This window comes from Helicoverpa armigera, chromosome 8 (genome assembly GCF_030705265.1).
Source record: "Helicoverpa armigera isolate CAAS_96S chromosome 8, ASM3070526v1, whole genome shotgun sequence".
Taxonomy (NCBI): Eukaryota; Metazoa; Arthropoda; class Insecta; order Lepidoptera; family Noctuidae; genus Helicoverpa; species Helicoverpa armigera.
This window is the reverse complement of record NC_087127.1, coordinates 6,419,306-6,436,652: the sequence shown is the minus strand read 5'-3', so window position 1 is coordinate 6,436,652 and position 17,347 is coordinate 6,419,306. Positions and strand designations below refer to the sequence as shown.

At 37.8% G+C, this 17,347-nt stretch overlaps 1 protein-coding gene across 1 annotated transcript; it reads right to left on the bottom strand.

Moving 5' to 3' along the window:
* Nucleotides 1–12,477: 12,477 nt before the first annotated feature.
* On the bottom strand, nucleotides 12,478–13,329 carry LOC135117216 (uncharacterized). Its single transcript, XM_064035811.1, has one exon. The coding sequence runs from the start codon at nucleotides 13,327–13,329 to the stop codon at nucleotides 12,478–12,480; it is 852 nt and encodes a 283-aa protein (XP_063891881.1).
* Between the last annotated feature and the right edge of the window lie 4,018 nt (nucleotides 13,330–17,347).

The window sequence follows — 17,347 nt, the reverse complement described above, 5'->3', positions numbered from 1 at the left end:
GTTTTAATTCTACTGTGCTCCGAGGCTTTAGCATGTTTTGAGTATTGATATAGTGGACAACAGAGTAGATGATAAAGATGAAGTTTATTTAGTTTAATTTCACATGGAAGCCATAGAGGAGGAGGATTACTTTTATGAGAAATTATACCTATAATGTAAATAATAAGCTAATATATAATATGTTTGGTACCAATTCAGTTAAGCAGATTATGGTCAGGTAAGTTTTCGTCCTTTGACACTTAAGTATTAAATTTGATGAAATCCAATTATTGATATTGAGCTAAATATTATATTACAGATAAATAATAAAACACGCTTCAATCTAATAGTAGTAATCTGTTCAATCGCATTCATTCTAACAAATAGGCCAGGATGACACGACGGTACTCTTGTTATATTATTTACGTTGGGGTCACTGGTACCCTGAGTCAGCGTGATAGTGAACACTGGGAAGAGAGGTAAAGGGTCCCTTCGTTCCTTATGTTATTTATTGAAAAGCCTTGCTTGCGATACCTTTGACTTCAGAGGTTTGATAGATCTTAAGTAAGGAAAGGTTCCTGCAGCTTTAAATGTTTACGCCTAGGAAATGTTTTTTTGTCGAATAAACATTAAAAAATATTACAATTAAAATGAAAAGTATTTACAAAGGGTTTTAAAGCAAAATGCTTATTTCAGTATTTCAAAAAACTGAAACTCATATAATGGATTCCCGGTTTGTCATGAATTCTAGGAATCAATTTTGTTTTGTTTAAATTTTCAAATAACAAATGACAATACCTACATTGTTATAATTTGTTTCTACTAATAATACCTAACAATTTTCTACAAAATTAAAGTTCTTTTTTTATAAATTAACGATTGATCAGTGGCTCTCAACACAGCTCATTTCTTGCATCCAAAGTACTCAAATTACACAGATTATTATTTGCACAAAAAGGCACACAAACTCATTGCAATTCCCATACTTTGATGCACTAATAAATGAAAAATTGAAATATTGTTCTAATGGACTGCAGTGCCCAGGATAATAATAGTATTATGTATGTCGGAGACTGTCAATAGTACGGACACTAAACGTCACGCAAGCGCGCCCTCTGGTGGCGTTTCCGGTGAAACAACATTTTGGCGCGCTTGGCAGAGTAGTGGTGGTCGGCGTGGCGTCCGCGGAGCTCAGTCTTGGTCGAGTCGTCGTGCTGCGCACATCTCGATACTGCCTTTCGTTACGTGTAGTGTACCTAGTGTTATTGCCTAGTGTTGTAGTACTGTTGTAGATCCATATTGTAAAGTGTGTAAAGTGTCTTTTGAAATTAAAGTGTAAAGGTTCTTCTAACCTAACAGACAGACATGTGTTGCTGGGGAGTTTGTTCCGCCACTTCTTCTCCCCAAGCCAAAACACATAGGAAGTGGCGAAGGGCGGGCGCTTTGGGGGCTGTCTTTTGTTCTGACTAATTTGAATAAACGTTTGACTTTTGAGTTCGTTTGAATTTTGAGTTTCTTTGAGTTATCTCTTTCCTTGATTACCCTAACTGATGTCGGACGATAGTGCCATCCTTGATGTTCGCCTCCGACATGTATATGAAAGGAGATTCGCGGCCATCATAATGATAGTCATTAGAGTCTGGCCAGGCATAAGTACCATTTGTTCCTTAGCCTAACTGCCCTGTGATTGTGCGGTCCATACATCGCTTGTCCTATTAGATGTAATCTGCTGTGACTGATAGTCGTCAGGATTTCAAGATTGGGCATACTGGATGCTATATTTTCATAGCGCTATAATAGTGGAGTAATGTGATTAAGTAAACATGCGAATTTCGTTTAAAATTGCTTGAGAGCTCCACCATCAGTGGCTTTGAGCTATGTATTTTCAATTATGATATTTATATTTATATGATTATTATCAGTTTTTTCATAATATATTTCCTTTGCTATGTGACAGTCAAAGACTGCCCTATATTATATCTATAGCGCTGCATTTGCAACTGTGTCCTATACTTACCTATACTTAAAAAGCTTAGGTTTCAAATGTTTACCAGCGTAGTGAAGTACTGCTTAGTGCTTGCTACAAAGTACTAAGTAAGTAACATAAAAATATGATGCACTAATGTTGATTATGTTTCAACTGTCATAGGCGGTTTTAATACTATATCCCTTGAGGCGGTTCATTAGCGAGCAAATGTTAGTAATTAATGATAAGTTTACCTAAAGCCACCTGTTACGTATTGCAGTAATTAAGTGCCTAAGCGACTGTTAACAAGCGTACGGAATATGTGTAATTTATAATCAGATTTATTAATAGCTGTGGGATTATAATAATCAATTCAGTAGGTATGATTAATAATTTCAATATAAAATTTTATAAAAGGCAAAACCTAAATAGAGCTAGAGAGGTATAAATATGTGGAATGGATCTAGCGGTCATCAGCGGAAATAAAATATACCTACGTAACAACAATTTTCCGAATCAACCTTTTAATACACTTCTGGACACATCTATTGGCCCACCTTAGAGTTTTGGTTTCGATGGCCCCTACCGAAATATGATTGCTAGATTGAAAAAAACTGATGATGCAGTTTTAAACCTGATACATTTTACCTTCTTTTTCGATCGTATTGTTTTAAATTTGAATTTGGAATACCATACGACATGGAGCTACGCTTAACAAGTCGGATATGTGCCTCGTTAAAGGCAATTGATTTTTGAATAAAAAACATGTTTTATCAAATAAAGGTTTAATTTAATAACGTGTGTTGCTTCCATGGGCATCTACCACAGCTCTCATACGATTAGGCATAGAGTTATCAACCGCTCTATGAAGTTTTGAGGGATCATCTCCCATTCCTCTTCTATGGCAATTTTCAACTCCTGCATCGTCTGGGCAACTGGCTGACGAGCCCTAACACGTCTTTTTAGCTTGTCCCACATGTGCTCAATGGGGTTCATGTCTGGGCTTCTGGCTGGCCAGTCCATAACTGTGATATTCACATCCCGAAGATATTCCCTGACAATGCCGGCCGCATGGGCTCTTGCATTATCATGCATAAAAAGGAAATTTGGGCCCACATAGTCCGCGTATGGTATCACGTGAGGTCCTAAGCACTCACGAATGTACCTTTCAGCGTTTAATGTTGGCAGCCGTGGTCCTGTAACAACCTCAAGTTGAGTTTTGCCGCTCGCGGATATACCGCCCCAGACAGTCTTTGAGCCACCGCCATAAGCAACCATCTCTTCAAAGCAGCATTGTGCGAAACGCTCTCCCTTACGTCGGTAGACCTTCTTCCTTCCATCATTGCCATGAAACACAATTTTGGACTCATCAGAAAAGAGAACACGGCTCCAATCTTGCTGTGTCCAATTTAAATGACTGCGTGCGAAATGAAGGCGCGCTGTTCGGTGGGTTCGCGTTAGTTTGGGCCCATTAGCTGGCTTGTGTGGTACCATATCGTGTTCTTTTAACCTTCTCCGAACAGTTCGAGCACTCACAGATACTCCGTGGAAGTCGCGAAGTTGTTTTTGTGTCTCAATGGAGGTAAGGTGACGATTTCTCAAGCTGGTCATCACGATGAATCGCTCCTGCCTTTCAGTTGTGACCCGAGATCGTGGCCTTCCTTGGCGACGAACAAAGCCGCCAGTCTCTAGGTACCTCCGATAAACATTTCAGACCGCAGATCGACTTAAATTAAGTTGAGCACTCACGTTTCTTTGGCTGCGTCCGGCCTGAATAAGTGCCACAGCTTGGGCGGCGACTTCAGGTGAAGTATCCATAGATTGTTGAGAGAACCTCACCTTAATGTAAAGAATAAGTAATGTTTGTTGCAAAACCAAAGATATCAATCACTTTTTCAAGAATTAAGTCCAAGTAAACCAATAAAACCAAGTTTTCTTAGTAATCGACTGTTTGATATCAACAAGCAGGCTCCAAATTGTCTCTTATTTCTTTAAATTCTGTATTCGAAATTCAAAAAAAGACTATTGAATGAAATTGTGAATGTGCAAGGTTGAAAACTGCATACAAACCTTTTGCTCGACCTAATATAAAAAATTAGCTAGGACCAAACGAAACTGAAAATACAAGGTGGGCCTATAGATGTGTCCAGAAGTGTAGTTTTAACTGCCTCTCACATCTCCACATCTAACATCAAACTAAAACAAAAGAGCATCTGCGTAGGCGCGAACTTTCTCGCGCATAACAAGAGCAAGGCTCGGCAGGCGCGAATTTCTGACGCGCGAGACATGGTTATCGTCCGCACATTCAGTCTACCAAGCAATAGCATTAATTCCACCTGACAGCTCAATTACCTTCGGGCCGAGCCTCATACGGCACCCACGTTGATTTGTGCATTACAGATCGCATTACAATAATTTTAACCCTGTCTTCTTTACGTCAGAACGTCACAAGCTTATCATAGACGTGAGCAGCCATTTTGTCCTTATATTGTGTTTGTAATTGCATTTCTTTGTAAGCTTTAGTTTTATTGTTATTTTTATGTTTAACTAGCTGGAGATGGGTTCATTTGAATGCGTTCGGTTTTTTATTTTTTTGATTAAATGTTATGAATTGCTTTGTTCAGATATATGAGTTGCTGTGGTCCGGGATTACAGAGCAAAGAATTTAACTACTTAGATATCTACATTAACAAGATTTTTTGTATTACGCAGTAGGATACAAGACGACATCAGATTTTTTTCAGAATTATTTATTTTCCATGTGAATTATTTATTACCTGATTCTCACTTAATGCTAACAGGTACTAGGTACCACGGGGATTAAATAGGTGAATAGGTACTGAATATGCTTCTGAACAATACGCAATCAGGTATTCTCATGCATATTACTCTAACAATTGCGTAATTATAATGAAATTGCCCCGTGTCGCACCTGTGATATGCAGTAATACAGGTTCATTTATTTATATAGATGTGGGTGTATCATTTCCAATGATAGGTAAAGCAAACGTTTATTTATTTATTTATAAACTTATGATACATGGGAAAAAGAAAAGCAAAGAAAGAATAGATACATATAAAAAATACTTATTTGATATTTGCAAATACAAGTTCTCTTATAATTGCTTAAGTCCTTACAACTTAATTTTACATTTTATTTTACGACATAGGTACTTAGGGTCGTATTATGATCCTTAAACCTGGGAATATATTAATTAATGCGTAGGTAGCATAGCGTACATGTATAATTATCATGTACTTATAAATATCAATTTTAATATGGCATCCATATTATGCCACTAATTAATTGTATATTATTCGATGTTTAGGCTGTTAACAAAAATACAAATTATACCACTTTAGTATAGAACCCTCACTAGCTTTTTAAATCGTAGGAAATCCATACTACAAATTAATAAATATCCAACAAAAGCGACATCTTCCGTGAGTGAGCAGAACTAATTCTATCCCATCCCTTTTTCGCCTTTCTGCGTATCACGGTCTCTGCTTGCGTGCCTTTTCCTGCGCAAAGCTTCTACAGAAGTTTTGTAGAGGGCGTTAATCGCGCACACAATAGGTATTTGTAGGGAAATATTCAGAAACATTGTAAAAATATTCCATACACCTCACATTTCGTACTAATAGTCCACACAGGGTACTGATGACTAACATAGCTGTCCAATTTGAAGATGAACATAAAGTTCCGAATTCAAAAAAATACCAAAAAAAAATATTCCATCAAACCCTCAAAAAATCAGGTTTGAATTTTTACTAAACCCGAGTAGCGTCGTTGAAAAATTATTCAATAGGATTTTCCGCTTTTACTCTCAGCAGAACCGTCCATTGCGGTTTTTTACCCTTTCTTTTATAGGTTTTACCCGTGATAGACAAGTAGCCGTTACCGTAGTTTTTTAGGGTTCCGTAGCCAAAATGGCAAAAACGGAACCCTTATAGTTTCGTCATGTCCGTCTGTCCGTCTGTCCGTCTGTCCGTCTGTCACAGCCGATTTACTCGGAAACTATAAGTACTACAGTGATGAAATTTGATGGGAATATGTGTTGTATGAACCGCTACAAAAATATGACACTAAATAGTAAAAAAAAGAATTGGGGGTGGGGCCCCCCATACATGTAACTGAGGGATGAAATTTTTTTTTTCGATGTACATACCCGTGTGGGGTATCAATGGAAAGGTCTTTTAAAATGATATAAAGTTTTCTAAAAAACATTTTTCTTAAAGTGAACGGTTTTTGAGATATCAGCTCTCAAAGTCGTAAAAAGTATGTCCCCCCCCCTCTATTTTTATAACTACGGGGTATAAAATTCTAAAAAAAATAGAGGTGATGCATGCTAATTAACTCTTTCAACGATTTTTGGTTTGATCAAAGTATCTCTTATAGTTTTTGAGATAGGTTGATTTAACTGTAATTTACGGAACCCTTCGTGCACGAGTCCGACTCGCACTTGGCCGGTTTTTAATTTATTTTTCCGAACCACGTAGTACCTATTGTGGTCTGTTGGTTTTAATCTTATTTTTGTACGTATTTTTGGCTTTAGTTTCTCGTCAAAAATAGGACTAAAATAGGACATAGAGGAATATTGAAGATAAATCGGCTTTAAATCCTGTATATGATGGTTTTATAGAGAGACTAGCCTTTTCCCACAGTTTCACCCGCGTCCCATGGGAACTACTGCCCGTACCGGGATAAAATATAGCCTATGGCATTCAGAAATATTGTAGCTATCTATCAGTGAAATAATTTTGGAAATCCTACAAGCGGTTCCAATGATTATCCCTACAAAATTTTTTACCTCTTTATAATATTAGTATAGAGGTAGATAGCACGTTGCATTGTTTCTCTGCAACTATACGGGACGGGGGACAGTTTGTGTGACACTATTGCGTGTTCACGGGTTATTCCCAAGATAGTTGGTCCCACTCTAGAAGTTAGTTCATGATTTAGTTTAGTAGAAAAGTTTCTCCTTACAATTTCCAAACTAAATAGAATTATGAAAATCCTACTTGAAAAAGATAGCAGCGATAACAAATATTATTCACGGTTCACTTAATTTTCATCAAACGATAAACAGCAAAGTAACAAAAACAAAAATAAAAACACAGTAAACAGTAGTACAAAACAGAAGTTCTCATACCTATATGCAATTCATAATAAGCCTTAATTAAAACAGCGGCGTGGCTTGTTCACCGCACCGCTGCCGTGATCTATTTAAAATGAAATAACTACCCTTGCATCCCCCAAGCGTTTCTCGCAAGAATTCCCTGCTTTATTTATTCATAACCATCACAAAGAACCTGTGTAAGTAAAGGTAGAATTTAAAAGCTCTTGCTTAAGAACGTAACATGACGAAGGAACACGTTTATACGGGGTTTTTACTTTAATATTAAGGTGATATGATGGTTTTATGGTGGGTATGCGTTATGGGGTAATGGTTATGTGACTTGTATGCTAAGTTTACTTTGACTTATTGCTTTCGTGAAATCGTTTCAAGATGCTTTGGTATGAAGAGAGTATGAAGTGCTGTGTGTGGTTTAAGTAGATGGGTAAATGAAATAAAATTGTTATAATAATTTACATGGTTAAGAGCATTTTTAAGAGTTAATTTTTAGAAGACAACGTTATAATGAAAATACATTAATCTAACGTCTCGCCAATAATGAGCAAATTTTTCAATAGCAATAGCTGCCCAGACATAAGCAATTCCAATACCCACACAACCAAAAGAGCAACTGAATATTTTACGTTTGTTCTATTTATTCCTGAACGCTAACACTGCAAATCAATCGCAGCAGTCGTCCTGACACAAGACGTATTAGAATCGTCTTCCAAGCTCATTGCTTGCTTGCCTAACTCGATAAATGGGTCACCGTGCATACACCATTCCCAGATAGATAGAAACTGCTTTGATTCTGGGGCCCGATTCTCCTAAAAATGTCAAAATCGAATAGAAATTTAATCGCAATATGATCGAAATTGCAGTTTTAACCATATCGGGCATTCTGCTACTAATATAAGACCAATCGTATTCCAACGACATTCGATTGGTTTGCGATTGGTCTGCTATTTTTGTGATTTTGGTCTATACGGTAGTTTGCTCTGCAATCAAATTGCAATCGTAAATCATTTGCAGACAAAATGATTCATTATTGAATGACAGAAAAGGATAAAAACGTTTGAATTGCGGAATCCCATATACGCTTCAATCGTAATTGAGTCGGGATTGGATCTCAGTCGAATGTGAATCGTATGTCGCTTAAGTAAAATTAGGAGAATCGGGCCCCTGGTCAAATATACACTTTGAGCTGAACAGTAACACTGAATTTGAATTTTGCAGGCGTGTTTTGTTTCTAGGTATTGACCAAACGTATTTGCATGTGGTGAAGCATTTTAGAATTCGATTTGGTGCAGTCCATTATAGTGTTGCCTCGGGCATTGATTGAGAATATTAGCATTTACATCAGATGTAGGCTTTCATACGTGTTAGATCTGTTGCTAGTATTGTGGTATTACAGGGTAGAAATCGACATCATTACATTTTTAAAGTGTACGGTACGGTAGGTACTGTGATGTGCTTTTTGCTTCAATACGTAAATGCAAACCTCTGCCTGGTTGCAAAATGTTGATAAAAATAAATAATAAAATAAAATAATGTTTATTGACAAGAGAGTAACAAACATAACATTCTGGTAGTTGACGTCGAGCCACAAACTAAGCTCTGCTTGTGTCTTGTGGCTCTGAGTGCGATGTTTCCTTATTATTATAAGTTACCTACATAATCTTGGAGTTACTATAGAATAAGTTATCAGCTAATAGAACTTAAATTAGGGTTTAAATTAAAGTCTAAAATTCTAAAATTAATGAGATAAAGAAAATTGAATTGAAAAACAAGGTAAAGTTAAAGTTATCGGGCTTTTGTTCTGGTGTGTATGTGAGGGTATGAATGATGGAGTGTACGTGTGAGGTGAGTGAGTGTGTGGTGTCTGGTTGGGAGTGATAGTGTTAATGTGTGTGTTTGTTGGTGGGTGGGTGACTTTGTGCTATAACAGAGCTTCGGTTTCGGTGTATGTCAATTTTAGTAGGGCTGCAGTTAGTTTCTTTTTACCCATATTGAGTGTACAGTCTCTTAGGTCACAAATTCGGTTGACCTTATTATATGTGCTTGGATGTGAGTACTGTGTACAGCGTCTAGCTAGTTCAGAGTTGGCGTTTGGTAAGGGTATCCTGAATACCCGTTTGCTAATTATGTCCTGGTAGTCAGCGCGTTTTTTGATAAGGGAGTGTGCAACAAGTGTAGCCTTGAGTATGAATAGTTGGCGGACCCTTAGAACACGGAACTTTTCGTATACGGAGTCTGTCGGGTATTTAAATGGTAGTTTTAAGGCTACCTTGATCAAAGCTCGTTGTGCCCTTTCCAGAGTTATGAGTGTGCTCTTTCCAGCACTCCCCCATATGCGTATACAATATTGTATAACCGATTGGCAGAGCGCGAAGTAGACGGTTCTTAGTACGTCTAGTGGGGAGCAGTCCCTGAGTTTTTTCATCACATAAATTAGTTTACGGACTCTAGCAGACAGTGAATATATGTGCGCTTTGTAGTTTAAGTGATGGTCTAAGGTTATCCCTAGGTACTTGATGGTCTCAGTGCGTGCGAGGGTTTCACAGACGCAGTGTTGCTGGGAGCCGGTGATGTTTGCTTGTGTACATGTGTGTATTTTTAGGGTAAAGGAGCGAGGAGGGCAGGTAGAATTAGTTTTACAGAAAGTTATGAATTTACTCTTGCTAATGTTGAGTGTCAGTAAGTTGAGGTCTAAGGATAGCGCCATTTCAGTCAGGCCGCGTTCTGCTATGTCACGTGCAAAGTCCCAAGACTTTCCATGAAAAATAATGGCTGTGTCATCGGCATATGTGACAATTTCGGCACCGGTTATGGGTAAACTCACTATATCATTTATATACAGGGTGAACAAAGTAGGACCGAGTGTACTGCCTTGAGGCACGCCGTAGTTGATTGGTAGAAGTTTGCTTTTATGGTATCCTATTTTGACATACTGCTTTCGCGATGTAAGATAGCTACGGAACCATTCCAGTGAGTTTCCCCTGAGACCTATGAGCTCTAGTTTTTTTAATAGTAACCCCGTTGACACTGTGTCAAACGCCTTTGCGAGATCGAGGAAGACACCTATACAGCAATGTCCGTTTTCAATATGGTGAGCGACCCGATCTGTCAAGAGTGACACAGCGTCTTCAGTGGATCTGCCTTGACGGAAGCCAAACTGCCTATCCGAGATGATGTGGTTTTTGTCGAGGTAGTCTATGAGTCTCTTATTAACAATCTTTTCTAGTATTTTCGAAACTATGCTTAAGAGAGCTATAGGTCTGTAGTTTCTAGGGTCTTCTTTAGGACCAGTTTTGTAGATAGGAGTCACGGATGCCGTCTTCCAGGAGTCAGGAAATACTCCTGTTTCCAGGCTTAGATTGAAAATGTGAGTTATGGGTTTAATGAAACTGTTCAGGCATTTTGAGAGTAGGTATACAGTGAGTTGATCAGGGCCAGGTGTACTGTCTATTTTTAGATTGCGTATGATATCGGCTATTTCTTGTTCGTCAGTAGGATTCATGAAGAATGATTGTGAGGCGATTTGTTTAGGTTGGTAAGTTTCAATTAATGAGTTATGCGTCGTTCCGAGTCTATTTAGTATTTTGTCTGCGTGTTGTTCTCCCACATCTACAAAATGCTGATTACAGCTGTCGAGTGCTTGTGTAGGGGAAATACTGGATCCGATTAGTTGTGTAGCATTGTTTTGATTGTTTTTATTTCCACATGTTATGTCCTTTATGGTAGTCCATAGCCTTTTAGGGTTGTCTTTGTTGTCGTCTATTTTCTTTTTGTTGTGTAAGGTTTTGAGTTTACGCAGCAACAAGTATAAGTAGTTTCTATATCTTGTGTAAATTAAATGTTTGGTGTCATCATTAGGGTTGGCTTTACATGCTAAGTGTAGTTTGTCCCGTTGTCTCATGCATCTAATTAGACCAGGTGTAACCCATGGTTGGATATTGGCTAGTTTTCTGGAGATTTTTATTTGTTTTGTGTGCCTATTGATGGCGTTAGTTACTATGTTATTAAAGAAGTTTAATGAGTTATTGACACATGAGGAGCTGTATATGGGTTCCCAGTCTGATTGTGTGATCTCAGCGTTCACAGCGTCCCAATCGGTTTTGGTTATCCATCGCTTAGTCTCTTTCTTCATATGCGAATTAAGGGGTACACTGCAAATCGCTAAGTCGTGGTCTGTGATGGAAAGGTTGCAGACTAGGCCGAAAGGATTTGTATTCGTTTTGACAAAAATGTGGTCAATACATGCACCACCTCTTGTAGGAACAGTAATAGCAGGGGTCAGATTATGTGAGGCCATGAGGCACGAATAGCTCGAGGCCTGGTTGTTTTCTAGGTCCATAATGTTTATATTGATGTCACCAGCTAGTAGGATGGTTTGCTTGTGTTTTAGATTGGAGAGGGTCATGTCTAGTGATTCGAAGAAAGTGTCTGCGTTTGTAAACGATGGGGAGCGATAAATTGCTAATAGTATAATGTCATTTGTGATGTTTAATAGCATGCTGTCGGCGTCGGCTAGGTTAGCTTCGGAATTAGTGGCGTTATTCCAGACTGCCCTTATGTAGGTAACAATGCCTCCATTTTTATTGATTTGTGACGAAGTTTTAAATGTGTGATACCCTGGAATTTCTTCTATGATAGTTCCTTCTGACAGCCAGCACTCAGTTAGCACAATTACGTCAATGTTTGAATTTAGTCGGTACAGTGCAACTTTGAAGTCTTCAAAGTTTTTTTGGTAGCTTCTTATGTTGTATGTGAGTACTGTGAAATTATCTTTGGAAACATTGAGGTGGAGTTTGCAACTTTCTGGGGATTCTACTGTGTGGCATACTGTTGAAAAAGATTCGTCTAAATCGTTAATGATGTCAAGAGAAACCATTTTTGATAAATTTAATAGTAAGTGAGCCGTCACTTTGTGAATGTTTTTTAGTTAACGTATTCGTTGCGTCATTAGTATACAGAAGGAAATATACAATGTTTCCATAGAATTGTGTTAGTGGTGTATAGATTTGTGTAATCGTGTAAAGTATGAATTGTGTGTTTGATGTGTTTGTATGTGTGTGTTTACGGGGAAACCCGTGTTTGAGAATTAACAGTGTGTGTTTAGTTAACAATTTTGTCAGGATGTGAAGTTCTACTATTGTGTTTGATTCACATTTATGTGTGTGTTTGTGTACAAGCCCGTAAGTGCAAAATGACATTTTTTTCTTAATAACTAATAAAATTAAGGAACTAAGAGTATTATAGAAGTTACAAAACAGTATAAAATTCTTATAAAAAATTTGAAGAATTATTTTCTTAATAACTAATAAAATCAACGAACTAAGAGTATTATAGAAATTACAAAACAATGTAAAATTCTTACGTAAAATTTGAAGAGTTAACAGGTTTGTCAGAGCTTTATCCATTAAGTTGTGCTGTTGTAGTGGGGCAGTGGCGCTCCAGGTCGTCCATGGTCTTGATAGCGATAGCAGGGTTCCCTTCCTTTTTGCGAATATTAACCGTTCCGTTCTTAATCCAGCAGTACTTGTACTCACAATCTTTGGTACGTAGCCTGGCCGCACGAAATAACTGCCTGTCCTCTTTGGTGAGCCGCTCATTGAAGTATATGGTTCTGCGTGGGCCTGGTATATCCAGATTTTCACTGGAGATGTTGCGTCTAGTTTTCCCGGCGCGAAGAAATTCGTTTCGTTTGTTGTTTCTGAGAAATTTAACAACAAGGGGGCGCGGCTGGTTATCATGGGCTGAACTAGAAGTTTTCTCGGAGTTATTGTTGAAGCGAGGGCCAGATCTAGTTACGTAGTCTATGTCAGTGTCTTGAAGATCGACACCTAACTTCACAGCTACTGTAAGTATTGTATGTACGGGATTTTCGTTAGGAGTTTCATTGATACCAATTATCTCGACTTGGTTCTTCAGGTTAGTTTTAGTGTGAGACTGTACTTGCTCGCTGAGTTGTTGTATTGTGGCCTTTAGCACCGGTATTTCGTTAACTTGTTTCTCCAAGCATTGAATTTTGGTTTCGGCCTCAGTTACTCTCTTCTCAGATAGTTCTAATCGCTGATTACATTGAATCAAGAGATCTGTTAGCATTTTAATATTGGATTTAAGGTCACCGACATCGTCGCGCAAGAGCTTTATTTCCGACGTGAGTTGGGAGAAGCTGCCGGGGTCTGGTGAGTCGGAGGTACAGTTCGACAGAGGCTCATTTGTGCTGTTTGGTGCAAGCGATGACGTATTTGGTGTGTGCATGTCGGTATTACTTGAGCTAAACTTTTTGTTGCGGCAGCTTGGACAAGTCCAGTTAGCTTTGGTTTCTTCAGTCAGTTTGCGGTAGTCAGTTGTTTTTGTACAAGAAGGATGATAGCAATTGTTGCATTGTACGCATTTTAGAAATTGGTTGGTTCTTATTTGCTTCACACATATTACGCAATCGTTTACCATCTTCAAGTCGTGTCAATAATTCCAAAATATTAAAAAATGAATAATAATGAGGGCAGGAGGCTCGCAGGTGGCCCGCACGTGCGCCCGGTGACAAGGACGAATTATTAACTTTTCGCGTCCCGTCTCTTTTACCCGAGGGGGTGAAGAGCTTTCCTCAGCGCACCTGTGTCCGAATATTTTTTTGCGCACTGATTATTTTATATTTTTATTTGTTTACACTTCACACAACAATGAGTTTAATCACAATAGTTTATGGGTCAAAGTTCCTTGAGGTTTATACAGTTTTTTACGGAGAAATTTGGCACGTCCTCTCCTTACAAGTTCTAGACCGGCACTCAAATGATGCTACTAGGATCTTATTAATTGACTAAAATAATAGGCACGCTGAGGCCACTCCGCATTGAATAAAAATCAGCATCTGACGAAAAGGTTTGAAGTTTTTATATGAGAGTTAATTTTAGCATAGGTGCTCTATTAAAATCAAAGAGGCTTAAAGAAAAGGTCAGAATTTCATAGCAATTCCTAGAAATAAGATCTTCTAGACTTTTCCCCCCTTCGTGGAACTCTGACGCACGCTGCAGATATTCGTATTGACTAAAACGAGCTATTGCTCGACAAGAAAAATAGCCTGAACGATACCCACCTACTAGATCTCCTATCTACCAACTTTATTGGCTTTTCCTGGAAAAATGTTTCACAATTTATTTTAACATTTTCCCCAAATATTTAGGATGTCTTTGTATTGGTGTGAAAATTCTCCAAATTAATTATTGCTTTGTTCGAAAATTTGTGATCATTTCTGGATAACGAGGTTGTTTGAAAAATTGTTTGATGGTAACTTACCTATTAATTAAAACATATACAGGAAATATTTCTTAAGGAACTTTTTGAGGTGGATTTGACAATATTTTAAGTAAAAACTTCTACAAAATGATACATAGAAATATGATGTAACAACAGTCAGCAAGAATACCCAACTCAAACTGGCCTTAATAAGTTACCAACAGCACCTGAAAACTCGCTGAAGTTTTAAAAAACCGGTTAGGAATATTCCGCGGCGAAATTCATTTCAATTAAATAACGTGGTAGTATGTTGGGGTTCCTGAATTTTGTTGAAATAGCCGGCGGCAGGAACCGCGCGGTGTTTAGACGCAAACGCTCCCGCGCCCGTCCCCGCTGCCGCTTGTGGCCGTCTGAATGGGGAAAACAAATCGATATGCATCGTTTCCAGCGTTCGTTTTTAATTTCGTCGTTCGTCATGTCCCACGGACCGATGCGGCGCTCTACAAACGATAGATTCGATTTTTTTTTTACAAATACACCTCACCTACATGGTTTTTTACTAGCCAGCCTTATCTATAGTCGTTTAGTTTTAAAACTTTTTTTTTAAGCGAACGCACTTTTTGAAAGCCCATCGCAGTATATTGGAAACTATTTGCAAACGGATTTAAGTGTATTTTTTTTATTTGTCCGTTCATCTATTGAATTGAATGTTTCCTAACTCTATATTTGTTTATTTATTACTAGCTTTCCGCCCGCGGCTTCGCCCGCGTGGAATTCGGTTATATTGCGGTATAAATCACAACTATAAGAAAACTTCTCATTCCCACGGAAAAATCTAAGAAGCGCGATGAAACGCTGGATACGATTAGTTGTTAAACCAAAACTGAATGGTACACTATATTATACGTTTTCCCTTGTGGAGCAAAAACATGCAGATTTTGGGCACTGGAAACCCGGGAACACGCTACATAGAGCTGACCATGCGAAAAACAATGTTTTTCTAAGTGTACTCCAGCAACCCTTAGAGTTTGGCCTTGTGCTTTATTAATGGTCATTGCAAATGAAACCCTTATAGGAAATTGTAGTCTTTTAAATTGAAATGGGAGGTCTGTTGGAATAATCGGAATCCGAGGAATGAGTACACTTTCACCCTTTGCTGCGCCAGTTAAAATAGTGGCTGTAATAATGTTCCGCCCAAGCTGAGTGACACGCAGCCTGGTACCATTACACAGTCTAGGGGCATCGAGATTACGCATGAGCATCACCGGAACACCTACTTTTAATTTTAATTTATGAGAAGGCACCCCAGATAATACCAAAGAATTTAAAAACTCCACAGGATATGAGGCACTATGTTCTGTTTCTATCACTGTGTTTACAGATAAATATTCAGTATTTTCTCCCATAACTTCATTCAAAATATTTACATTTATTTTAGTGACCGTTTCATTTTTTGGTGCTAATATTGCGCGTTCGCAGAGCCATTGATCATCATTTATATGAGCGTGAGTCGACGAGTCAGTATAAACTTTTGCTACCAACTCCGATTCGCTGCCCACAACATTACAAAACTCTTCCGTTAAAGTTATCATTCCCTCTGCATCTACTGTCATACATCAAAGCGGAACAAACAAACAAACAAACAAACTCACTTTCCGATTTATAATATTAGTAAGGTCCCTCGGGAATTCCTCATTTTCGAGGATTCATTATCGTATCATTTAGCTTCTAAATTTACATGTTTATATTCGTTTGCAATATATTACCTTGTTTTAAACGACACACAGCGCCATCTACCATCCATCCATCAAGCAAACAATATTTTTGTTTTCCCTCGGGAATATCTATTTTTTTCGGGATAAAAAGTACCCTATTATTTAATCCGGACTTCTAACTTTACGTCTGCAAAATTTCAAAGCAATCGGTTCAGTAGTTACGGCGTGAAAGCGGAACAAACAAACAAACAAACAAACAAACTCACTTTCCGATTTATAATATTAGTAAGGATCTTGGACTATACAGTATACAGCCAGCTCTTGGCGATATACAAAAATAGTATCTCCTTGTTAATCCTTACGGCGAATTCTCCGTTGGTTTAACTTTATTATCCTGTCACGTATGACAACGTACAGTAAAAACACAACGTGTAAAAAATAAAGGTTACAATATTTTCATGTGGCTGCGTGGGAGGTTATCACAAATTTTATTGGCATCATTTAAAAAAAAACAGAAGCTTCTTTTTTTGAAATGCAATGAATATTTTAGTGGCGTGTTTGATTTTGTATATATGTATTTACAGATATGGACATTGGTCAGCTTTTATGGATGTGCAAAAATTCCAGGTAATTTATAGCAGTTCTGGGAAATAGTTGTTAGTTTAATTGAAAACAATGTTATTGGAAATGTATCAACATTATATGAAATTCTATTGTTATATGACAGTGAATTTATACATTTGTAAAATACCTATTAGCTACCTAGAGTGTCATAGGCTGCATTTTGTTCAGTTATAGTAATTGCAGAGTTTGATATATGGAAATTGTAAGACTCCTTCTTCTAGTCATATTCCTGAATTCGAAATAAACTCACTAACATAAGCAATTTTATGAATAAACTAGCTGGTGCCCGCGACTTCGTCTGCGCAGGTTTAGTATTTCGAACAATATGTTTACAAATTGTAGCCTATATTATTGTAAAGTTTCATTAAAATCCATTCAGTAGTTTTTGCGTGAAAGAGTAACAAACATCCATACATCCATACATACAAACTTTCGCGTTTATAATATTAGTAGGATACTCAAATCTTCTGTAATATAAAATTTCCTACTCGGCTTTACCCATGACTACTCAGAAATCCGGATAACAGGCCATAATCGTCTTATATTCATATCGTACATCCTTATACTACTCGGAAATAAATTATGATAAAACAGAGTACAATTATGGTAAGGTTAATTTCCCCAGCGAGGTAGCTTGATTGAGACAAAGGAATCAGACGGGATCATCTCTTCGTTCTCGAAGAGAGGAATATAATACGCATAGT